At 37.9% G+C, this 25,755-nt stretch overlaps 4 protein-coding genes across 7 annotated transcripts; 3 read left to right on the forward strand and 1 right to left on the reverse strand.

Annotated features, from left to right (window-relative positions):
- Positions 1 to 1,831: 1,831 nt before the first annotated feature.
- LOC111332686 (uncharacterized) lies at positions 1,832 to 4,820 on the forward strand. Of its 4 annotated transcripts, none has more exons than XM_088744297.1 (6): positions 1,833 to 1,969; positions 2,528 to 2,627; positions 3,390 to 3,453; positions 3,803 to 4,255; positions 4,465 to 4,514; positions 4,629 to 4,820. In XM_088744297.1, exons 2-5 carry the CDS (start codon positions 2,538 to 2,540, stop codon positions 4,500 to 4,502), a joined length of 645 nt encoding a protein of 214 aa, XP_088600423.1. In that variant the 5' UTR covers positions 1,833 to 1,969; positions 2,528 to 2,537; the 3' UTR covers positions 4,503 to 4,514; positions 4,629 to 4,820. The 4 variants fall into 4 exon arrangements, with proteins under 4 accessions (XP_088600427.1, XP_088600423.1, XP_088600426.1 ...); XM_088744300.1 differs by having other exon boundaries at positions 3,815 to 4,255; XM_088744299.1 differs by having other exon boundaries at positions 1,863 to 1,969; positions 2,535 to 2,627.
- A 3,099-nt stretch (positions 4,821 to 7,919) lies between these two features.
- LOC111332703 (uncharacterized) lies at positions 7,920 to 10,240 on the reverse strand. Its single transcript, XM_088745614.1, has 4 exons — positions 10,172 to 10,240; positions 9,902 to 10,072; positions 9,290 to 9,433; positions 7,920 to 8,782 (listed from the first exon to the last, which is right to left on the reverse strand). The coding sequence occupies exons 1-4, from the start codon at positions 10,238 to 10,240 to the stop codon at positions 8,753 to 8,755; spliced, it is 414 nt and encodes a 137-aa protein (XP_088601740.1). The 3' UTR covers positions 7,920 to 8,752.
- LOC148716239 (uncharacterized) lies at positions 9,995 to 15,020 on the forward strand. Its single transcript, XM_088744312.1, has 3 exons — positions 9,995 to 10,486; positions 13,055 to 13,134; positions 13,476 to 15,020. Exons 1-3 carry the CDS (start codon positions 10,293 to 10,295, stop codon positions 13,568 to 13,570), a joined length of 369 nt encoding a protein of 122 aa, XP_088600438.1. The 5' UTR covers positions 9,995 to 10,292; the 3' UTR covers positions 13,571 to 15,020.
- Positions 15,021 to 16,389: 1,369 nt separating this feature from the next.
- On the forward strand, positions 16,390 to 19,886 carry LOC111332701 (uncharacterized). Its single transcript, XM_022938115.2, has 7 exons — positions 16,390 to 16,475; positions 17,035 to 17,134; positions 17,900 to 17,963; positions 18,327 to 18,560; positions 18,776 to 19,003; positions 19,505 to 19,537; positions 19,672 to 19,886. Exons 2-7 carry the CDS (start codon positions 17,045 to 17,047, stop codon positions 19,701 to 19,703), a joined length of 681 nt encoding a protein of 226 aa, XP_022793850.1. The 5' UTR covers positions 16,390 to 16,475; positions 17,035 to 17,044; the 3' UTR covers positions 19,704 to 19,886.
- Positions 19,887 to 25,755: the final 5,869 nt, after the last annotated feature.

Here is a 25,755-nt window from a genome sequence, read left to right on the forward strand (position 1 = left end):
TCGTGGTCATGTGGTCACTCTTGTCGTTCACGTTTCACGTAAACCCGATACTAAATCACTAAAACCTCGCTTCACTGCTCAGTAAATATCCACCACGAGCCATATGTTCTACCTTAGTACTCCCCACCGACATAGCGCTACAGTTTCTTTGGAATATTACCCACTTCACTCGAAGATCAACGTGGCTTGTCACGAGAGTGGGACAAAGAAAAAAGGAGTTTCCTAAAAATTGAGCCACACACCTTCGGATTCCACATTGCGATGTTTTACCGCCGAGTAACAAAGAGCTTGAAATGTGAGCTAAGCCGTGACAAACGCGTTCTGTTTTGATACCGATGGGATGAGCCTGATGTCCAAAGAATCATATACGTGAATAAAAACAGAAAGAGGGTAAATTTCACGCTCTATATATAATGATTAAGGGAAAGAATAAAGCTTTCAACATCCGCGAATATTGACAATGAAATGCAACATAGATTGATACATAGAAAGTGATGCATATGCTAGTGGGGTGTTCAATTTTTGATAAGAATGCTAATTTTGTATATTCTCGAGCTGACGATCAGATGATGTCGCCAAGCCAATATGTGTGCTTCAATGAGCTTAAAAAATTGCAATCAGCCGCAGAAAAATTATAATACTAGAACAGTTTTTATACGTTTTTTTATTGAGGGAAGCGGAGTCACTTAATGCACTGAAGTGTGGACTGTTTAACTCGGTTATACAGCATTTTTCAAGCTTCACCCGAAAATTAGGGGTTCTAACGTACCGTTTACTTAATACTATTTAAAAAAACTACAGCAGAGCTAACTGATGAGGTCGTGGTACAAACCGATGCCCAAAACTAAACATAATACTACCTACAAGGGGAAAATATAATAATAATTTAAACGGGATGTCATATTAACAAACTATCGAAAGCCGCAAGCACTCAATTGTGGCAAAAATACTTATGAATCCATTTACAGCCTTTGTAATGTTTCCTAGCCTTCCTGCGTGACATAATAAAATTTTCATGTGAGGTAAAACCTATGGTTATTAAGGAACGTTCCAGTCGTTTCGTACCCTCATTGGTATCGTGCTCCTTTAGTTCGTACCCACATAGTCAAACTTCGATTATCCAAATTTTTCAATTTTTCGGACTTGCTTCTCTGCTTCCATTTCAACTTTTTGAGAATATCAATCCGTCCCATTCAAGATCCGTGACAACTTTTTTTTCCATCAAACAAAGCATATCTAATGAAATCTCATCGGACCTGCATTTCTTTCGCTTTATGAAGTTGTCGAATGTTTTAGGAAGTGTTTGACATAAATGGAAACAAAAAAAAAAGCTTGTGGCTATTTCACTGACGCAGCTTCAAAGAAAGATAGACTCACTAGGTACTGATAAATTGTGTTTTCCATGTTAAGTATCAGTTTCTAAGTAAGGTACGGTTTCTTAGGTTAAATAACAATATAATTAGTTATGCTGACGTGGCGTTAATTTATTAAACAATCGATCGAGATTTGTTTACGTGTTCACTGAATATTCTGAGCGGGTAAACGACCCGACACAAGCTAAATAAACGAGAAAACGAAAAACAAAAACAAAATCTAGGTTCGCAACGTATGAGTACAAAACTGACATAAGAGACGAAACCTCCTTTGGTATGAAACTATCAGATATAATATCATGGTCAGTATCTACTTTTTTTAATTTCTCGAAGAAATTAGCTAATTTTGTACAACTACTCTGAAATCGAGAGTAAACATGCTACATGCTAATATCTTCGCGTGAATTTAGGTTCGAATCGTCTGAGTTCGAAACTGAAATAAGTGACGGAAGTTCCTTATTAAATAACATCATGCATTAACAATGCTAATTAGTAGTGTTTGGTTGTTACAAAAAGATCACTTACGTGTATAGCACCTCCCAGATCACTCTGTGCTCTTACGAGGCCGGATAACAGCGTTCAGAATTCTTCTTAAGGTGTGGTAACCACTCGATCTGTTACTTCCTTGGTTCTATATTATAGAACTTAATTTAATTCATGAAGAGATGATACGAAGCAAGTTTAGGGAAGAAGTCAAAATATATTGGGAAGAAGAGCTTGATCCATTTCCATAAAATCCCTTTTTCTAAGTTTTTCCACCATCGTATAGTTTCAGTTCTTAGCTGCAGTCGGGCTTGAATAGAATTTAGGATTCATTCCGTGTCTATACTAAGGGTTTTATTTAGCTTAGTGGTTGTTTTGATCCAGAATTAAACTTTACCTGGTTTATTCGACACGACACGACTAGGAATGGTTTCGCTGCCCCCAGATAGGAAATCATTCCTTTGGAAGTTATCCCTGGCAGTTCTTTTTGGATTTCCCTCGAAGATTCTCGCGGTAATCGATTTGTGAGTGCGACGGGGTGTCTTGGCCATGAGCAAAATTCGAGAAGAAATGATCGCTCTTTGTCGGAAACTTTGTACAACGGTTGCGAATCCCGTAGGGAGCTGAGTGAACCAAATACGTCTAACTATTTTTACTCTGGTTTCTTCAAGAAAACAGGATATGAAGTTCTTTATTTCGTTGCTGATAACTCTGGCAGTGGCAGATTCATTTCCCTTGGAAAATGAAGAAAACACCGCGCCAGAAACGGAGGTAATGTACCGAAAAACTTCGTGTGTTTCAGATTAGCTACCACGTTCGCAGCGTTAATATATTTTTCACATTTAAAGTAACTTCTTGTTTGTTTGTTTGTTTAAAAAGTTCTCTTCCTGGTCTAGAAAACGCCCCCCTCTTTTTTTTTTTCTTTTAACTTCATGATGTGAACTGAAACAAACTAAAAGTTATCACAGCTTCAATGACGACTTGGTTGTCGAAAGTAATCATGGATTGCGTCGACTCTGGGAAAGCGTTAACTCTCGAGTCGTCAGTTTTCGAAACTCTTTTAAGATGACCAATTTACATTTTCAATACGTAATATTTTGTAATACCCCACCGATACAACACCACAGTTTCTTTAAAAACTTACTCTCTTTGTTCAGCCGCTATTGTATTGGCTTTGCTTCACTACTCCTCATATTTATTCTAAGAAATTCGCGACAATCTGTCAACCGATCATATGCTAAACTAAAGCCAAGCACGACTTGATCATTCCCTTTTAATCCCCGCATTAGACAGTTTATTTGTATACATTCCAAGTTTTCATTTTCCCTCTTTAATAATGTGCTTTCTTCAGTCGGCCGTTATAATCGACCTTTGTTTCATCCCAATCAATCGAAAAGTGCGCTACCAGTGTTCTTGTGTTTTTTTTTCCTCTTTTGTATCACGATACTAATCAAACAGCCTACGCTAACAGCCCGGTTAAGTACTGATTGTTTTTACGTGATCATTATTCAACGTTATCATTATTATTTGAAGATTTTAGGGCCCCGTGTACAAGATACTGATGATCTAAGGATGCAACCCAAGATACCCATGATTGGTAAGTGCATTTTAAACTTTTTTAATGCTCTTTAAAAGTGTCACGAAACAGTTTTTTGATGCTTGAACAACGATAAATCTCCTTATACATATATAACTGGCCAACGTTTTAAGTCTTCTGCATATATATGAGAAATGAAATAGTTAAAACAATCAATGTAATTGCGATAAACTCACGTTGTAGAAGCACTGTACAAATGTGAGTTTGAGCAATGCTCCAAAATGTGTGCCTACCGCACGCAGGCCAGAAGAGGAAACTACCAGCCAATGAACGCCAATCCATTCAGTTCAAATTTCCGAATTTCAGAAGAAAATTTAAAATAATGATAATTATTGATTTCATATATAAGTTACCCTTGCAGAAACACCTCTGAATGATCCCTCTCAACAAAAGGATTGGGATGGCAACGTTGATTGGTCGCCTAGGGGTGTCAATGTTGGTGGAAGAAAAGAAAATGTTAAAAGGGGTTGGAACATCGGTGGCAGTATTGGGAAGAGCAATGGCAGATCGAGTTGGGGCATCAATGGCAATATTGGAAAGAGCAATGGCAGATCGAGTTGGGGCATCGGTGGCAGTATTGGGAAGAGCAATGGCAGATCGAGTTGGGGCATCAATGGCAATATTGGAAAGAGCAATGGCAGATCGAGTTGGGGCATCGGTGGCAGTATTGGGAAGAGCAATGGCAGATCGAGTTGGGGCATTAATGGCAATATTGGGAAGAGCAATGGCAGATCGAATTGGGGCGTTGGTGCAACTTATCGGTACCGATTCGGTAAACGGGGTTTGGCCAACAATGCCGGTGGTAAGCTAAACACTGGTCTGCTAATGCCTGGTTCCTTTAAACTTTATAAATCAGATTTTGAGTAGATTAGACCTCGTCTTATAATTGAGTTCACTGATAATTGGCAAGGCTAAAATAATTTTTACTTTATTTTTCGGCATTTGAGCTATTTTGGGAGTTACACTGTTCAGGTCCATACCTCTTACGCCGTTAAATTATTTATATTTCAGTTCCAGCTGGGAACTACTTTCGAGGAATAAAAGATTAAGGCCAGAATATGGTATGGGAAAATATGAATGAAACCTGTATCAACTTAACTATATGTTTGGTTGTTTTTAAATTATTCTAAGTTTTATATCGATCTCTTATTCTGATGAATTCTCTTATATTTCAGGCCTACCTTATCTATGATATTACAAAAATTGAAGGACGTGAAGGTCGAGACAGGAATGACATGGCGAAATATCGATAACTTTGCTCGACTTAACGGCTGGGCCCCAGCACGGAACGCAACATTTTGGACTAGATTTTGTAAAGTTTAAGCAATATAGTTAGGCAAACAAATAAAGCATTGAAATGGAGCGAAGTTCGGTGCTTGTGTTTTCACTTAACACTGCCTTGGGAAGGTCTTCACATCCTTCGTATCGAGAGGAACGAATTAAAAAGTTTAATAGAGGTTAAGGTTCTCACTATTTTGTCTGAGTGCGAATTTTGCGGTTAATATCTCCATGAGTTACAAACAAAATTCAGTCTTATGAGACCTTGCATACTTTGAGGTCTATACACAGTCATACCTATGCTCATCAAATCTTTAACCAGTACATTTGCCTTTTCATCTGAATTCAGACACCATAGCAATCCTTCTTACTATCTAGCACACAATTCTTATGATGTTAGTTCGGAGCAATTCTCTCTTGTTGATTTAAAAGGTAATATGTTTTGTGACTGATTCGTCTAGGAATTTTTTAGTTATCTTTTCACGCGTACACGAGCGAAAGAGTTTAAATGGCTCAGTTACACTTCTCTGGAGGAGAACGGAATTATCGCATATAAAGACAATGTAAGAGATTAAATCAGTATTACTCTCTTTACAAAGATTTGGAAAACGGGTTTATAATAGTAGATCTCGTAAATGTATAAATGTATATATGTATATATGTATATGTATGTATATATATATATATATATACATATTGTGGGAGGAAAAAGACAAGTAAACTACAAGTTCTCCTATATATATATATATATATATATATAGGAGAAGTAGTGTGGCACACGAGGACAGACAAATTCGAGCGAAGGAAGACATATACTCAATAAAAAGTCTAAAACTTTTCATAAAAAACGTTTCGGTCCGAGACCTTCATCAGTTGTAATACAATGACTTAAAAATTCCTTAAATAGATTGATATAGGGCGTGGTAACGCTTATAAACAAACACAGTAATTACTACGCGAAAAATTATCACTATAAAAAGAAAATTGAAAAATTGTCGAATCCACTTAAAATGTAAAGGAACCAGCGTTGACTTGAAAGGCGAGAATTGCACTAAAATTCCCAATTAACGCTAAGACTGGAACCTTTGATGCCCGCCCAATTTGAAAAAATTCTCCGCATTAATTATAGTTTATTCTTTTTTTGTAGTGAAATTCCTGGCGCTTATTCAAGCCGAAGGCTGCCAGAGAGAACAGCTGTGCGCTCCAATATGCTTCTTTGGTAATTAGAAGTTTCTCGATGTTACTTGAATTGTTTACTGTTGCCTGCACTTGATCAATGCATTGGAATGAGAAATCGCTTAAATCATGTGGTGTTTTGTTAAAATGTACCGCTACTTCACAGGTCTTTTTCTTAGTAACCATAGCAGACTTGTTGTTGCGAAATCTAACCCTAAAGTCATTTGTTGTGGAGCCAATGTATTGTAGGCGACATTTCTTGCACGAAGCCAAATAAATTATGTTCTTAGAATCACAGGAAAGTTTCGATCGTATCTTGTAACTTTTCCTTGTTTGAAAAATTAGAAAGGAATTAGATTCAACCAAGAAGTTGCGACAAAGATCGCATCTTGTTCTATTACATTTAAAACATCCCTTGACCTCGGCAACCCCTTCGCTTTCAGTGTTAGGGCCATAACGGGATGGCGCCAACAATTCCTTAAGGTTTTTAGATCTGCGGAAGGATGCTATGATGGAATTTGAAGGGAAAAGCTCTTTTAACTTGGGATTGGATTCAAAAATACCCAGATGTTTTTTAATGATGCGACTTACATCAGGTAAATTTGGATTAAATGTGGTCACAAATGGGAATAATTTTCTCTTAGATCTGGCCCGATTCCTAAGTAGATCACTTCTAGGTATGGTAGAGGCCTTACGAAACTGGTCGTCCACTAATTTGGAAGGGTAACCCTGAGTAACCAGATAACCCTTGTATTCGGTTATTCTCTGGACAAGAAAAGCTTTACTAAATTTAAGCTTTACTAAGTTTACTGAATTTTTCTCTCACTGGTGTACCTGTGGCTGGTTAGAGAACATATCCACACAACACTTTATCCAAATAATTTTGGTGGGACAAACGAAAAGCCAGCTAGTTAGCTGACATCTGTCGTAATCTTTCGAGCATGCGCTATAACACAAAGCATCATCGCCACTCACCACTCACACAAGCAAGTCGTTTATGGAACTCGTATTTTTTTCTTCAGTGTCAAGCTGATGGGTTCTCAAGAGATACTTACGTCAAGACTTTAATAGGCCTCTTGCAACAAACCGTCACGTGACCGATTTTCCCTTGGCAACGCCATACTGGAGGGCAAGCCATTCAGTCTTTCCTTGACAACCAACAAAGCGCGAGTGGGCGAAGTGGATACAAAGGTAAAGTTAAAGGTCCTTTAAGGCGTTTGTTTGTCGTGATGTCACAAGAAAACAATAAGATAATATCTCTTTAGAATTTTTGCATACAACTGAAATAGTCTTGGACTGAAATCAATCAGTGAAAGCCGGGTTTCAGACTCGTGAAGTTCTAGCACGTACTCGCTTGAAGCGATATCACTGGCAGCGACCTTACCGAAAGATCTCCTTGATTACATTGTAATAATTCGACTTGATCGCTTTTTTCATGTGGAAGTCTGGTTTTAGGGTTTTCACAGGATTGTTTGAATTTAATTTATGCGAGCAGGTTAAGAACTGACAAGTTTACTTAAAGCAACTTACAGCGGTGGTCACGATGAATAAATTTCATTGCTGTGTTCCTGGTTGCAATGCAGATAAGTGCTACGACCGTGAAAATAAGTTATTGTTTCGCAGATTTCCGCCACACTCCAAGAAAGAGCTTAGAGATGTTTACACAGTAGTTTGCTTAATAGTGAACTTCCAGGGACCACTGATAATGTTATCAGCAGAAGGATAGATAAAATACATGCGAGATACACAGTTAGCCCACTTCACTTTATGGTAAACATTGTGGAAAGCCTACAACCATAGTTCTGTCAAAGGTATTAGATAGTGTATAAACAATTTTGCTCAATACTGTGATAAATCCAGGCTAAATAATAGGCTATTAAACTAAATTAGGCTATTAATTATTGATAAATTAGGCTATTAAACGTCATGCAACAAGAAAAAATTTTTGGTTCACTGAATAACCTTTGATTAGATATTGACCAATACTTTTAAGGGAGTATAGTTTCAAGAAATTTGCCAAGATGATTTTTTATTTCATTGTACAACTGCAAACATGTTTCTTGAAGACACAACAGTTCATTATTAAACATCTATATCTGTAATTGGTGAATTTTATTCAATCCATCCAAAGACTTCAATTTTTTTCATCCCCCTTAAAAACATTAGTGGTAATAAAATCTTCTAAGAGTGTAAATGTCTGTCATCAGTAGTATGTGTTAATGCAGCTTCTTTGTATTGAGAAAACGAAATAAAAGAAAACATCTAAATAAGAGTTCTAAGCATTACAAAACCTTGAGACAGTAATAGATTACTGCAGAATCAAGTCTTGAGGACAATGCACTTGAGCTTGTACATGCCTAACCAACTTATTGTTGTTCATTTAATTCATTTTGATTCTGAGTACAAATAAGTTGTTGTTGTAGTTGTAATAATAATACTAGCTAGTATGTACTTGAAACATAAAATATTAGGAGTTTGCACAATTCGAGGTTCCTATTCAAGTAAAAATAAAAAGAAGAAGGCATCCACATTATCTTTGGCGATCTGAAAAAATTCTGCATCATAATAAATTATTTCACAGAAGAAAGTTGTCTCATTGATATAACTGAAAAAGTCATTCCATTGGTAATGGTATTCATGGTTTCTCTTCAGTGACAGCTGCTTGGCAACGGGGTTTTTGTAAATATGAGGTACTCCATCAAAATCAGTTGAGCTTTCCTTGACAACTTTGGTTTCGAAAAGTCCAAATGGGAGGTAACCATTCCCCCCAGCTGAGCTGTCATACACTTTCCTATCTCGTGAGCAACTAAGCCATGGTGACCAATGGTTTACTATCACTTTGATGTTACTTTGACCTGGTTAGCAGAATATTGAACTGCAAAAAACGAAAAAAAATTAGCTTAGTAATGCTTTTGTCCAGAAAGCATTGCAATAATGCTAACTAAACATAAAAATCTATTTTGTACACTCTCATCTACTGAAAGCTTAATTAACTAGCATTCATCTTTCTTGGTTGCATGTACTATATTATCTCAACCACAAATTTAAAAAACAGGCTATTGTTTAACTTAGAACAGCAAATATCTCCATCTTAATTATATGCTTTACCTAAACAAAACAATATTCTTTTTGTTAATTCTGGACAAATTTTCATTTTCAATGTTATGAAATTTTCTTGGTATTTTGATCTTAACCTTGTAGCTATATATAAGCTTAAATACAGTTCAATTTAGGAGCTGATCACCACTTAAATATATACATTTTTTATTTTGTAGTCATTTCCTCCAGAGGATTTCCTCACCTTAATATTAAGAAACATCCGACGACTTTATTTAAGCTTATATTTGCACACAGAAGTTAGGATATCCCAGATTTTACTTACGTTTCTTATCATGAAGGTGGCCAGGTTCAGCGAAAAACTTGTAGGCTTTCCTGGTATGTTCGCATCGCGACGCCTTCTGAGCAAAACTTTCAACTTCTGCGAAAGAAATATCAGGAAACTTGCTTGAATCTCTGGACTCCACACCTGTGAATATAAGAAAAATTATTCGAGTTCACCTGAAAAACGAGACTGCAATCAAATATGCTAGCATTTTTGTTGTGAGCGAGAAGCCTCCCTCCAACACAAACTCGGTCGTGATTCGGTCGAAAGAGCTTGGCTACCAGCAGTCGCCATATGATGCAAGGCTATTCTCCATGAAATTCAAACCAAACTATCACTCAATATTTTCATTCTAAAGGCTTAAATATCCGTGTAAGATAGCAATAAAGTCGAATGAATCACGGTGATTTTTCGGTAACGTTGCCGCCATGGCTATCACTTCAAACGAGACTGACCATGCTAAAAAATTCACGAGTCTGAAACTCGGCCTCTAGTGACTGATTTCAGTCGGAGACTAGTTCAGTTGTATGTAAAAATTTCAAAGAGATATTTTCCTGTTGTTTTCTTGTGACATCATAACAAACAAACGCCTTAAAAGACCTTTAACCTTACCTTTGTATCCCCTCCGCCAACTCGCCCTTTGTTGGTTGTCAAGGAAAGACTAAATGGCTTGCCCTCCAGTATGGCGTTGCCAAGGGAAAAAAAATCGGTCACGTGACAGTTTGTTGCAAAAGGCCTATTAGTTTTGGTAAATTTTTCAGAATTCGAAAAAAGCCCGTAGGACTTTGAATTGATTTTAAGTCAACTCTTTTAACTTATTGTTAAAATCCGTAAAATATCAAGGAAGCCATATTATTTGAGTATTTTATAATGTTGAACTACCATCAAAGAGACCCAAATGGAACAGTTTCGGGCACCATCCTGTTCATCATAAAACCAGAAGTTTCCCATTAACTGAACAGTATCCGCTTTCGTGACTTACGCGTCAAGCTTGCATGGGATCATGGGCTTAGGGGATTCCCCGTGGAAATCGCGCTTTGTCGCGTGGCGGATTGATCGAGCACAAGATTGCCTCGAAATTGCGCGTTTATGGACTTTCTTTTGGTACATTTCCCCGCACTTTTGTCGCACATCGTGGTGGCACTGTCGTTATAAAGTCGATCACGTGCAAACGTCATTTCCGTTTCCGTGTCAGAGGTGAGCATCCAAAATATTGTTTACTTTTATTAGTTTTCCATTACGTATGAATTATAGTTTTAAGCTACAGCTATCTATTGATCTTTTCTCCATTTACATCTGTCATAAAATTTCTTTTTTGTGAGCTCCAGCTAGTGGCAAACAGATATTTGTCTGTTACAATCTCTGATATATTTCTGCTAATTTCTCATTAATGACTTATGAAGTGTTGTATAAAATTAAAATGTTTGTCGAATGAGTCTGAAAGGGATGTTTTTGTTTTTGTAGAATTGTTTTGAAATAAGCAACCATGCACTTCCTCAGCAATCCAAAAATGGTTAGAAAGAGCTGAATTATTGAAAATATTTAAGGGTTTTAACTTTACATTTGACGCTCATGAAGCGCTTTCAGTTTCGATGCAGCCAATATCTAATTACAATCAAAGGCAAAAGAACAAATGTCTGTGTTTGAACATTCATATAGCCAAATCAATCCATAAGGAAGGGTTGATTTTAAAGGATCTTTGATGAGATATGAGTGCCATATTAAGTATGGACATGTTTGTCTCTCTCAAATTAGTGATGGAACGAATTTCACAACAGACTGAGAAAGTTTGGGCTCTTCTCATGAATATTCCATTGCAAGTAGACCTTATGATCAAACTTGATATCTGTGTAAAGCTAATTTTTTAACGTAATGGTAATTAAATTATATGTCCTATGTCTAAAAGACAAACTTCTTTTACTATTCACATAACTGTTGAAACTCAAGGAATATCTGAAGAATTAGAAAACATTTATCAAGCGGGGTGATTATTTTATCACATGACTGGCTTCATTATTTGTTAACTCAACTGTTTTGGTTTTGTTCTTCCGACCACAAAACGGCGTCATGTTGACCAATTTACTCTTCTAAACGTGTCTTGCGTTTTTCCGTTGAAGAAGATGTTGATTTAATTTTTTATTCAAATACAAGAATGCCTTGCTGTTCAAATAGCACCTCAGTTTAGTTTTCTAAAATAAATCCAGGACATATTTTCTGCCCCCATTTCAATTTTTAAGAGCCCATGACTGTAAATATCGAGAATCGCTGGCCAAGCTGAAAAATCGAAAACTCTGATAATTTTCCTGGAAAACCCTTTTAGGGAGATATATTACAAAAAAAATATTTCAAAGTCTGAAAAATCAAATGTTTCCGAGAAAATGGGGAAAAACGAAAACTCGGGTTTTTACCAATTAATTATGCAAAAAATAGAGTAAAATTGAGCAACTTTAGTGTGCTAGTACTGAAGGAGGATGTTTCGTAAGAAATCCGGGATGTTTTTACTTGAAAGAATAATTCATTTGATTTTTATTTATGGCCCTTTTAGGAGCTTTGGTTTAATTTTAAAAATTACAAGATTTTTTAACAAAGTACTCTCAAACACTTGTTGCAAAAAGCGAAAATTCGAGCAACTTCAAGCCTTCTAAACGCGTCTTGGTATGTGAGAAATCATGTCAAAATGCATGCTGGCACAAAGTTTGGTCCTTATACTAAAATAATATGAAATAAAAATTTGGGGTAATTCGGAAAAGTGCCGGCAAAATACAAGAGCTTACAACGCAATGTGGCCAAGGTCATGAATTTGCATGATACAAATCAGTTCTAGAAATCGTACTTGAGAGCTACGAAGTAAACAAGATAGTCAAAGATGGTTAAAACAATTATTTGATATGGAAATGATATAAAATTATACAATAAAAAATCCATAGACATTGCTGAAGAGGGCTGTAAATTGATGTGTAGATACGAAATTTTCTGTTAATTTGAATTGCAGAAGACTTTGTTATTGTGGTTCTGTCCTCGTGTACCGGTTCACAAGAGCCAATACAAAAGACCAAACAATACACAATAGCTAACCGATGACTCCTAAACAAAGAAAGAACAATGGAAATTCCTTTGTGAACCGGTACACCAGGACAGAACCGTTATTGTTGACTCGCTACTTCAACAGCACTACCTACACCTAACCATAGATAAGGGCCGCTGTATATTTCACCATTTTTGTTGACTAGGTGTTTATTATCGACATTATTCTTAGTTGAATAGCTACGTTTTCTGCAACTGCGATAATATTTCTTTTGAAATATCTTGCATATCTTGAAAAATGTTGTGCGAGTAAACAAAGTCACGCAACACCGCAAGCGGCTGTGTAGTTTTTCACCTAAGATAACAGCCCAACTATTTTTTATGCTATTTACTCTTATCTTTTTCGGAAAAAGGGCCACATTTCTGTCACAAAAATTGATAAAAAGGACTTATGTCACAGTAACAATTATACCGTGTTGCAGTCTGGGCGATAATTCTCTATGATGTAATCACGGTCTTTTTCTTAAAGATAAACACGTGCGAGGTTTTTCACAGAGCATAAAAAGAAAACGATGTCATTCTGTAGCTTTGCTTCTCTTCTTGGCGGGGGGAAGGGGGGGGGGCTTGTGGTGCAAGTTCTGGGATTCGTGTAGTGACTAGTGTTAGACACTCTCGGGGAAAGCGAAACTGTCCCCCCACGCAAAAGAAGATTAATGATATCAGTTTACTGAACAACTTCAGATTTTATCCTGGTGGAATGATGGTGTGGGAGACATTTGATAAAGGCCCCGGCAAATGCATCTCTTTGGAAGGAGCAAATGGTAAACTTTACGTTATATTCTCTTTCCAGTTTCTAGCTATAATGTAGAATGATCTCTCTTTAGTTTTGAGACTGAAAAATTCAGCGAGGGAAAGCTTGAAATCAAGATCACTTGAAAACATCAAACCTGGCGCCAGTTTTTATTATAAAAATTTATTTCAAGTTTTTTTTATTTCGAACGCTATACTGGAAAAAGAAACTTTTACTTCATTTAGGTAGCAGCGCACAAGCTGCACTTAACGCTATTTTCGCTGTGGGAAACGCACCAAATCTCGCTATGGACAACTTTTAGGTGTGTTTGATTTTGTCGTTAATCATCTTTCATGTTATTATTTTCCACAGAACGCCATTACCAAAATATTTCCTCGGCGAATTTAAAGAGATCGCCCCAAGGAGAAATCTTAAAGAGCCTACTAAGTGAAGCCTACTGGCCGTGAAGCGAAAGGCGATGTTCAAGTGTTTCCATGTCCAAAAGAGGGCGGCACGCGTACTTTCCAAAGGCATTCTTCTCTGGAAAAGCATCTCGCGTTTGGAACATGCACAAAGACGGTTGAAAGGGAGACATTTCTTGATAAAGCGAAGGTTAAATATGCCGCAAGGCTCGAGGAAGGTTCAAGTTCCGTGCCAACTATTCCTCTACCTCCTGAAACCTGTCCTCGTAGCACTGGAGGCTTCGCTTTCAAACAAGTTAAGAAAGCTTACCGGTTTAACGAAAAGCAACGAGAATATCTGACTGTTAGATTTACCATCAAACAAAAAAGTGGCAAAAAGGTCGACGCGGAAATGGTTGGAACAGAAATGAGAAGAGCAAAGGGATCGAAAGGGAAGCGCTCGTTCAGTGTCTCCGAGTTTTTGGCGACTCAAAAAGTAGCTTCATTTTTTCCAGAATGGCACCAAAAGTGAAACAGCAGACAGCCCTCTGCGCACAAGCTGTAACTGAGGAAGATCTGGTTGCTATGGAAGAAGAGTTTAATTTGTCAAATGCTAGCGAGTCTATTTTTGAGTAGTTAAATTAAAATGTAACCTGGGATTGATCAGAGAAAAAAGACATCTTACATCGTTCTGCTCGAAGACCTTGTTAGATGCTGCTCATGCAGTGCACTTCAAAAGGCAAATGGCAAAAGGCTGCATCAAAAAAATTGAGTTTTATATGAACGTTGATATAAAATGGGGGCCATGGAGCATATTTTAGATCGGAATCGGCTATTTTAGTTCCCGCGTAGTGTGAGCTCATTGACACCAACTTATCAATGAGGGTCCTGGGGCCTCCCCTCCGAGGAGAGCCTCCTTTTGTCTGTTTCTTAGTATGCCTTTCTTGGTTCAGAAAGACTCCTAGACAGGGTGTCGTGGGATATGCTCCCCGCCGCAATTTTTGAAATCTATAGCTTCTGAAATCACCGGAAACGCGCTTCAGTCCTAGGAAAAGTTTGTCAACTTTTTTTTAATAACAAAGATTAAAATAAATAATAATGATAATAATAAATTGTTCTTCGTGGGGCTACAGCCCACTCAACCCCATAGCTCCGCGGTCCCCGTATTAAAGGCGCAAACCGGACATGAAAAAGTCCCCTTCGAACCGCACTTGGCAGTCAGCCTGAAGTCAAACAGGATCAGGCCGGCGAGATGTTGTTCGATAAAGACTCATTAAAGAGTTTATACAAATAATCTAAAACGATATATATAGGACTGGATGCTTTAGAATGGAGTTTTGACGAAAAACAGGATCGTGTCCGCTTTACAAGGCAACTTCACCTTTGATCCAACGTGACAAGGTCACGCAATTGAAACATTTTGCTTTTCCTAAAGACAGTATCGTGATAAAAAACAAAAACCTCATTGGCTTGAAAAAGAATTAAACGCTATTAAATACTGGTCATTATTCTTGTACATTTTATGTTGAAGCCGTCAAAAGAGCCCTTCCTACACCAGAACCGTTAGGCGGTACGATTTCTACAACTGATTTGCATCATGCAAATTCGTGACCTCTGGCCACAGTGTGTCGCAAAGCTTTATGTTTTACCGGCACGTTTCTGCATTACCCAGATTTTTTATTACATATTATTTTAGTATAAGGACCAAACTTTGTGCCAGCATGTAGTTTGACATGATGCCATACATACCAAGACACGTTTTGAAGGTTTGAAGCTAGTCGATTTTTAGCTTTTTGCAACAAGCATTTGACAGCACTTAGTTAAAAAATCATGTGAATTTTAAAATTAAACCAAAGCTCCTTAAAATGCCACATATAAAAGTCACATTAATTATACTCTGAAGTAAAAACACCCCCGATTTCTTACGAAACATCCTCCTTTAGTATTAGCACGCTAAAGTTGCTCAATTTTACTGTATTTTTTGCATAATTAATTAGGTAAAAACCCGAATTTTCGTTTTACCCCATTTCCTCGGACACATTTTATTTTTCAAACTTTGAAATATTTTTTTTGAATGTATCTCCTTAAAGGGGTTTTCCAGGCAAATTATCAGAATTTTCGATTTTTTTAGCCTGGCCAGCAATTCTCGATATTTACAGTCACGGCCTCTTAAAGAACATCAATCCGTCCCATTCAAGATCCGTAACAACTTTTTTCCATCAAACAAAACATGTGTAATGAAATCTCCTCGGACTCGAATTTCTTTCGATTTCCGAAGTTGACGAATGTCTTAGGTGTTTGACCTAAATGGAAACGAAAAAAACTTTGACGCCATTTCACTAATGCAGCTTCCAAGAAAGATAGAATTACTAACTACTGATAAATTGTGTTTTCCACGTCAAGTATCAGTTTCTAAGTAAGGTACGGTTTCTTAGGTTAAATAGCAATGTGATCTGCGTTAAATTAGTTATGTTGACGTGGCGTTAATTTATTTAACAATCGATCGAGGTTTGTTTACGTGTTCACTGAATATTCTGACCGGGTAAACGACCCGACACAAGCTAAATAAACGAGAAAACGAAAAACAAAAACAAAATCTAGGTTCGCAACGTATGAGTACAAAATTGACATAAGAGACGAAACTTCCTTTAGTATAAAACTATTAAATATAATATCATGTTATATCTACTTTTTTTAATTTCTCGAAGAAATTAGCTAATTTTGTACAACTACTCTGAAATCGAGAGTAAACATGCTACATACTAATATCTTCGGGTGAATTTAGGTTCGAATCGTGTAAGTACGAAACTGAAATAAGTGACGGAAGTTCCTTATTAAATAACATCATGCATTAACAATGCTAATTAGTAGTGTTTGGTTGTTACAAAGAGATCAGATACGTGTGGAGCACCTTCCAGATCACTCTGTGCTCTGACGAGACCTAATAACAGCGTTCAGAAGTCTTCTTAAGGTGTGGTAACCACTCGATCTGTTACTTCCTTGGTTCTATATTATAGGACTTAATTTAACTCATGAGGAGATGATACGAAGCAAGTTTAGGGAAGAAGTCGAAATTTATCAGGAAGAAGAGCTTGAACCATTTCCACAAAGTCCCTTTTTCTAAGCTTTTTCCACCTTTGTATAGTTTCAGTTCTTAGCTGCAGTCGGGCTTGAATAGAATTTAGGATTCATTCCGTGTCTATACTAAGGGTTTTATTTAGCTTAGTGGTTGTTTTAATCCAGAATTAAACTTTACCAGGTTTATTCGACACGACACGACTAGGAATGGTTTCGCTGCCCCCAGATAGGAAATCATTCCCTTGGAAGTTATCCCTGGCAGTTCTTTTTGGATTTCCTTCGAAGATTCTCGCGGTAATCGATTTGTGAGTGCGACGGGGTGTCTTGGCCATGAGCAAAATTCGAGAAGAGATGATCGCCTTTTGTCGGAAACTTTGTACAACGGTTGCGAATCCCGTAGGGAGCTGAGTGAACCAAATACGTCTAACTATTTTTACTCTGGTTTCTTCAAGAAAACAGGAAATGAAGTTCTTTATTTCGTTGCTGATAACTCTGGCAGTGGCAGATTCATTTCCCTTGGAAAATGAAGGAAACACCGCGCCAGAAACGGAGGTAATGTACCGAAAAACTTCGTGTGTTTCAGATTAGCTACCACGTTCGCAGCGTTAATATATTTTTCACTTTTAAAGCAACTTCTTGTTTGTTTGTTTAAAAAGTTCTCTTCTGGGTCTAGAAAACGCCCCCCTTTTTTTTTTTCTTTTAACTTCATGATGTGAACTGAAACAAGCTAAAAGTTATCACAGCTTCAATGACGACTTGGTTGTCGAAAGTAATCATGGATTGCATCGACTCTGGGAAAGCGTTAACTCTCGAGTCGTCAGCTTTCGAAACTCTTTTAAGATGACCAATTTACATTTTCAATACGTAATATTTTGTAATATCCCCACCGATAAAACACCACAGTTTCTTTAAAAACTTACTCTCTTTGTTCAGCCGCTATTGTATTGGCTTTGCTTCACCACTCCTCATATTTATTCTAAGAAATTCGCAACAATCTGTCAACCGATCAAATGCTAAACTAAAACCAAGAACGACTTGATCATTCCCTTTTAATCCCCGCATTAGACAGTTTATTTGTATACATTCCAACTTTTCATTTTCCCTCTTTAATAATGTGCTTTCTTCAGTCGGCCGTTATAATCGGCCTTTGTTTCATCCCAATCAATCGAAAAGTGCGCTCTGGCTACCAGTGTTCTTGTGTTTTTTTTTTTCCTTTTTTGTATCACGATACTAATCAAACAGCCTACGCTAAAAGCCTGGTTAAGTACTGATTGCTTTTATATGATCATTATTCAACGTTATCATTATTATTTGAAGATTTTAGGGCCTCGTGTACAAGATACTGATGATCTAAGGATGCAACCCAAGATACCCATGATTGGTAAGTGCATTTTAAACTTTTTTAATGCTCTTTAAAAAAATGTCACGAAACAGTTTTTTGATGCTTGAGCAACGATAAATCTCCTTATGCATATATAACTGGCCAACGTTTTAAGTCTTCTGCATCCATATGAGAAATGAAATAGTTGAAACAATCAATGTAATTGCGATAAACTCACTTTGTAGAAGCACTGCACTAACGTGAGTTCGAGCAATGCTCATAAATTTGTGCCTACCTCGCGCAGGCCAGAAGAGGAAACTACCAGCCAATGAACGCCAATCCATTCAGTTCAGATTTCCGAATTTTAGAAAAAGTTGAAAAATGATATTAGTTATTAATTTCATATATATTTTATCCTTGCAGAAACACCTCTCAACGATCCCGCTCAACAAAAGGATTGGGACAGCAACGTTGATTGGTCGCCTAGGGGTGTCAATGTCGGTGGAAGAAAGGAAAATGGTAAAAGGGGCTGGGGCATCAGTGGCAACATTGCGAGCAGCGGTGGTAAACCGAGTTGGAACGTTGGTGTCGATTATCAGCATCGATTCAAGAAACGGGGTTGGGCCAACAATATCGATGCTGATGGACTCAACGCTGGTAAGTCTATCAGCTGATCTATAGTTTTTGTCGGCATCTTTCTGTCGACGTGATTGTTGTTATTGCCGTTGGTTTCCATGAGAAACCAGAAGAGAGAGCCAGAAGAGAAAAATATAACCAATGAGTGCCAATTCGTTCAGTTCAAATTTCCGAAATTCAGAAAAAATTTAAAAATGATAATAATTATTATTTTCATATATAATTTATCTTTGCAGAAACACCTTTGAACGATCCCGCTCAACAAAGTGATTGGGATGGCAACGTTGATTGGTCGCCTAGGGGTGTCAATATCGGTGGAAGAAACGAAAATAATAAAAGGGGCTGGGGCATCAGTGGCAGTTATGGGCGAAACAATGGTAAATCAAATTGGGGCGTTGGTGTCGATTACAAATTCGGTAAACGGGGTTGGCCCAACAACTTTGGTGGTGGTAGGCTCACCACTGGTAAGTCCATCTACAACTTTTGTCGGCATCTTTCTGTTGACGTTATTTTTGCTGTTGCTGTTTTCCATAACAAAACCAAATAGCTTTCGCATCAATACCATGCATCCTTTTCCTAATCGACTCTTATTCGAAGTAGTGACAGCCTCTGGATTTTTTTATGAGATGAACAATCCAGCCATCGACCCTCCCTTCCTTCTCCACCCCTCCCCCCCCGTTTCTTTGCCCATCCATCCACCCATCCATCCATCCATCCATCCACCCACCAACCCATCCATCCATCCATCCATCCATCCATCCACCCTACCAGTCTGCTAAAAGCTGACGCATTTTAAAATTAGAAATTAGAATTTGTTTAGATTAGACATCGTCTTATAATTGAGTTCACCGATAATTGGCAAAGCTACATTACTTTTTTTCTATTTTTCGGCGATTGAACTCTTTTAAGAAAGTTACACTTTTCAGGTTCACATCTCTTACGTTGTTTAATTCCTTATTTTTCAGTCCCAGATGGGAACTTCTTTGGAGGAAAAAATCGTATGTAAGCCAGAATAGTATGGGAAAATATGAAAGAAACTTGCATCAACTTAATTCTCTGTTTGTTTTTTTGTTTTCGAATTAAAAAGTCCCATATTGATCTCTTATTTTTGGTAAATTCTTTTAAATTTCAGGCCTACCTTACCCAGACTATTACAAAAATTGAAGTAAGTGAAGGTCGAGACCGGAATGGCATGGCGAGATATCGACAAAACTTTGCTTAGCTTAATTGCTGGGCCCTAGCACGGAACACAACATTTCGGACTAGACTTTGTAACCGTACGTAGTTAAAAACTGTAACGTTTAAGCAATAGTAACGCAAACAAATAAAGGATTGGAGGGGAGCGAAGTTCAGTGCTTGTGTTTTCCTTTGACACTGGTTTGGGAGGGTCTTCCCGTCCCTCGTATCTAGAGGAACGGATTAAAAAGTTTAATTGAGGTGAACGTTCTCAAAATATAGTAGGAGTGCGAACTTTCCGTGCGGAGTTACCGGCAAACTCTTATGAGACCTTGCGCACTTAGAGATCTATACACAGTCATACCGTGGCTCATCAAATCTTATACCGATACATTTGGTTTTTCATCGGAATTCTGTAGCGATATAATTCTCCTTACAGACAGTATTGTCTCCTTACATACAATTGTTCTGATGTCAGTTCTGAGAGTCATAAATTCTGTCTTTTTGATGTTGTATCGATATTGTAAGGAGAATTTCTATCTTGTTTTCCTAAAAGGTAATGACTGGATGTGGTTTATCTAGGAAATTTTGTGGCTACTGCCCCCTAAGGAGGCGAAGCCACGTCAGCAGTCGGGATGAGTGTGTAACAATAGCATTTCGATCTTGACCCAATTTTGACCCAATGTTTCCCGGTGCCATTAACGGAGTATCTTGGTAGTTCGACATTCGCACTCGATACACAGTTTAGTTCTCCTTTTTTTTGATTTCTCGCCTATAGCCTCTGACACATTATGTTTTCGAATTCAATAATTCTTGCCACAATATTATGGAAGACAGCAGAAGACGGTAAACATCTCACAATCGTTTTCGGATTGCGCACGATTTTGCTCTAAAATTTTGCAGTCTTTGACTGTGTATTTTTAATCATCTTTTACCGAGTAGTCCAGCGAAAGAGTTCAAATGGCTTGGTTACATTTGTCTAGAGGAGAACGGAACTATCGCAGAAAACGGCAATGTGAGAGTTGAACTTAGTATTCCGCTATTTCCTTTTGTATTCCTCAATTCCTTTTACAGGTCATAAGAATAATTTTCGTACAGTATTGGGAAATAAAAGGCAAAGAAATTAGTCTTCATCGGAGCTGCAATCTTCTTGACAACTTTAGGAACAATTTTGGTTAATTTAGATATAATTTTTTTTCCATGTATGTTGGACTTGTCCACTTTCAAACTTTCCACGACGAAATCTTCCGCCAGTTTTTTCAGGTACTCCTTGACGGCCAAGACCCGAGGTAGCGAAGTTTATCATAAAATATTTAGAAAACTGTCAATACATAAAGATATTTCTCGCTTTGTTGGTTAGAAAATAAGGCTTATTCAGACGTTTTTCTATACTCTTTACGACCCAATTTCAGTTTTTCTTCAGGTCTTGAAAATGATATCATAAAATGGCATGACTTCCAAAGCTGTTTCATAAACTGTATTAACCCTACATGATTTGAATATAAACAGAAGTGCGTTGTTAGAGAGTCTGGATGGGGTTAACTGATAACTGGCAAATGGCCAAAATTTTAACTGACAAATGACAAATCGCTGAAAAACTAACTGACAACTGACATTTGTGATAGACTTGTACTGACAACTGAAAAAAGCCCGGATCGCCCTAAATATCCTAAAAACTGGATGCAAAATAAGGACAGTTGATTTATTTTGTTCAATGAAAACATATTTTCCATTGCATATCAGTAGGAGTACGCCAGAGTGTCCTACTTCGTTAATAATTACCGCATACCATCCACCTCAAGGTCATGTGTCACATCAGTTATATGGTCTTTGATACCCAACTCGATCGTCAACTTACGTGATGGCCGTGAATGCTGGTATTTTAAGAGCTGTTGTAAGCTTGTACCGAATTGAGTCGGAAACGGCATTTGAGCGTCACAGAAGCCGCATTCCTATCAAAGATGCTAAAACCGCAATGGCGCTGAAAAAGCACCTTACTTTGTTCCTTAGTCCAAAGGAGTTGTCTAGTGAATATGGCCTCGGAGATTTTGATGTGAAACTTTATCACATGGCTCCGAAATCAGGCGGCAAAAGCGATATTAGGGACTTTAAGCAAACCACGACGGCTACGGCAACGAGAACATACAAAAACAATAGATTTAATTGGCAGAACAATAGCCCAGCACGTGCGTTTTAAAACTTTGTACATTTCTTAGCCGTCTTTTACAAAACAATAACGTGAAATCACCAAAATTTGCGTCGTCTGCGAGGCGAAACCGCAGCGGCAAATCATTTTAATTTACATTTGGATCTCAACGCTATTTTTATGCGTTATGTTGAGTTTGAGGTCTGGCACCCTATGAGACGGTAAACACATGCAGCCATTTTCCAAATTCTAACTAAAAGTAGAAACATTTTTTAATCGAGGTCTTCCGTGGCGTTGCCGTACTGACTGCTTAAAGTCCCTAATTCTGCGTTAACTACGCACGAGCAATGGAATTTGGAGCTTCCGACCATGCTGGCTGGAACAGGAAGCGAATTAAACAGTATGTACTGGAGTGGTTTGGTATTTGGTATTGGTATAAACATATCAGTTAATAGCCTACTCTTTATTAAAAATCACCCATTAGATGCCGACTTCTAAGCGCCGTCAGAATTTTCTCATTCTTGAATTCATGTAGATTATGTTTTATGTAGATTATAATGACATAGCTAAAGTGATTGTGAAAAAGTTAATAATAATAACAACAATAATAATGATAATAATGATATCTATATAGCGCCTATCCAATGATAGATCTAGGCGCTTAATAAAGTGGGGGGAAATTTAAAATTAAAGTTAATTAAAGTGAATAAACTTAAAATTGAAGTAAAAGTATATGAAGTCTTTTTCCTAATGGCTAAAGTTAAATCTTATAGAGTCGCAGTGAGGCGACTGACTGGTCCTATTTCATGATGTTTGTTTGCTGGGCATATTCTGGTTTCGTGTGATTTACGAGAGGTTCTTAGCTGGCTCGAATTACATTGTGCAGCATTTGTTACGCAACTCATAGCTTCACAGTAATAATCGCAGAGATATACTATTTTGTTCTTATCGCCTCCTTGATATCTTAAGTGATGAATTCGGAAACTCGAAGCCGCTGAATTCGGAATCTTGAAGCTTGTCCAGGTTCGCCCTTCTTTAGAAAAGCCAACTTCAATCTGTGCTGCAAGTGAAAACATTCTGGTGTGTGCAGACGATTCCCAGCGAGGAATTATACAAGTGACATTACGCTACAATGGAGTTGGCTTTGCTGGTACCGGAGTCAGACTCGTGACCTACCCGACTGGCATTTTCAATATCATATCTATGGAAGATCACAAACAGATAGCTTACTTTGCAGCAGTTGGTCTAGACGGTGGCCTTTACGTTTGCGACCTTTCAGCCTAAAAGTTGACCAACTTCTAAAGAAAAATTCGGAGTCTTGTAGAGAAATCAAAAGACTTTGTGAATTTCAAGACGGGATAGCGTTTACTGACTCGGGGGATCGAAAGGTAAAGTTCTTCAGTCCTAAGAAAATCGTTAAAACCTTGATGGGCTCTGGTCAGAAAGGAGCAAGTGAAGGAACGGATGAAACGTGTACTTTTACGCAAATTCATAGCATCTGTTCTATGGAGAAGACTCTATTCATATCGGATGTGGCTACAGGTTGTATTAAACTAGCTTCGGGATTCAGTGGTATTGTGTCGTACTGTGTCGTTCTTAGAAGTCTTAGAAGTGGTACTGTGTAGTTCTTGGAAGTCTCTAATGTCAGTTTTGGTATCGGAGCCCAAAGCATAGAGAAAGCACAGTTGTCTCTTCAAGATGCCGTAGACAAAGTATCACATCACATGTAAATGACAACATCACAAAGACCGTTTCTCAGGTGAAACAATAGCATAGTATAAAGAAAACCACAGCAACCAACGGCCCTGAAGGAACTGTGTCTCATAAAACTCAAGTCTCACTTAAACTTCTCGAAGAAGGAATGCACCGCCTGCACAACAGCATAGCTTCAATTAACAACGATTATCTCCAAGATATTGAATTGAGCACATTACTCACAACAGTTGTGGAGAATCTACATGCAGTTTCACATTTTAAGCATGAGACCTTCACCGCATTACAGCATTCCCAAGACTTTGGATTAATTACCAAGGAGTCGTTGAAGAGAGTAACGAAATGGGCAGCCAAGTATTTTACTCATGAAAAATCCTACTATCCTGTCCCTCAGACCAGCACGGAGTTTGCAAATGTAAACTTTATGCGACCTCTACCTTCAGTAGAGATCGACAACGACATTGAAAGTGCTATGAAAAAATTTGTGGAGAGATATCGTCCCTTAAGGTAGAGGACCGTTTTGGAGGAAACTACCAAGGACAGGGTAGGGGCTTTACCACCGGCCGTCTACACGAAGCAACAAGATTCTACCAAAGTGGACTTGTTGGCGGGACTAGGTAACGATTTCGACTCGGGAGATCAGTCAGTAGGGTTCAGCAGCGACAAAGGAGCTGTTCGAGCTACTTCGAAAGGTGGGAATGTGACAGATATCACATTTGGTGACGACTGTATCGTTGAAGTGGCAGCTGCTGAGGTGCGAACACATGCAGACGAATATTACAACAGTTACAACTGGGTTTTACACGTAGTACTACCGTTGACAAGTTGAGATTTATGCTCCCAGATTCTCAGTGTTTACGAGCGTTCAATAAAAGTTTCTTCCTCTTCTTCCTCTTCTTTTTTTCTTTTTTTTTTTTTCGGTTGTTTTTACTTCAGAATGCGCGGAGATCTGCTGAAATATCGAAAAATGTCCATTTCCCGTCTTCTTTGGAGCGACAGATGGAACTTCATGGAGAAATACAGCGTCACGACATCGTAATAACGTATACGTTTATGACAAATGACCGGTGATGGGATAGTTTTGTGTAGATCAACCGACTTTAACATGTTTGAAATGACTTACAAGTATGAAATTGTATCCTCAGAGGATTTCGGATTGCTCAAAGTCCCGTGAAAGAAGGTGCAGCACTCGGAATCTGGATGATATGCACATGATTTGAGGTATATGTTTGTAGTTGCGTCGAGTAGCCCTCCATGAGGGCTGATCAATTTTTTTAAAAGATGACAACCAGAGGCAGATTTCTCTTCGGGGTATTGCTCATAACATACCATTATTTACAGGCCTTGCATGTTTTATTTGTCTGAGACGCTGGTTGTTGAGAACATTAGATGTAAACATCGCCAAATTATGCAATAGCTGACTTTTGAGCTTCGTTTGCGAATGTCCCCTGTAAAAAGTAGAGGCCGGTCTGTAGAGATTTTTACTTGTTTAAAATCTAGAATATCATAGCCAACTAGGTGGTGGGTTTCAGTTCCAGAATCGGTGCACTTTTGGAGAAATTCATATAAACGTTTTCCCTGTTTTACCCAACATCAAAAATGACCGAAACTGTACCAAGATTGGTGCGTTCACATTCACTCTCAGGGAAAATTAAATGTATCAAAGCGAAGACAATTGGTGTCGCTATATATGGTATAAGTACCAATCTGTAATGTTGTACTTGAGATAGAGAAATAAACATTATACTCTTTTTTTGAGATGCTTTAGTATGAAAATGAGGCCCCAGGCCTCGAACAAACCGCTGTTGTTACCATGGCAACAAAAGTGCTGCAACCTTTAAAAAGGGCATTTTTGTGCATCCCCTCCTGAGTGCCTAACTGCGTGCAAAATATGAAGGAGAGTTGAAAATTTTCATTTCCCAAGATGTTTGATTCTTACAGAGACTTGTCCCTAATAGCTAAACTTACACTTCTATTGTAAATCTTATCAATCTTTCAATAAAGCTTACAAATTAGGTCTGAGAGGTGCTTAGGCGCATGACCGTGCAAAATTTTATAAGTTGTTAAAATTATCTTATAATGTATCCTGGCGCGCACTGATAACCAATGTAATTCTGCGAGCAGAGGTGTCATGTGACAGGACTTGGGTGCGCGATAAATAAAAGTCTTGCACTAGCATTC

Source organism: Stylophora pistillata, chromosome 14 (genome assembly GCF_964205215.1).
Source record: "Stylophora pistillata chromosome 14, jaStyPist1.2, whole genome shotgun sequence".
Lineage (NCBI taxonomy): Eukaryota > Metazoa > Cnidaria > Anthozoa > Scleractinia > Pocilloporidae > Stylophora > Stylophora pistillata.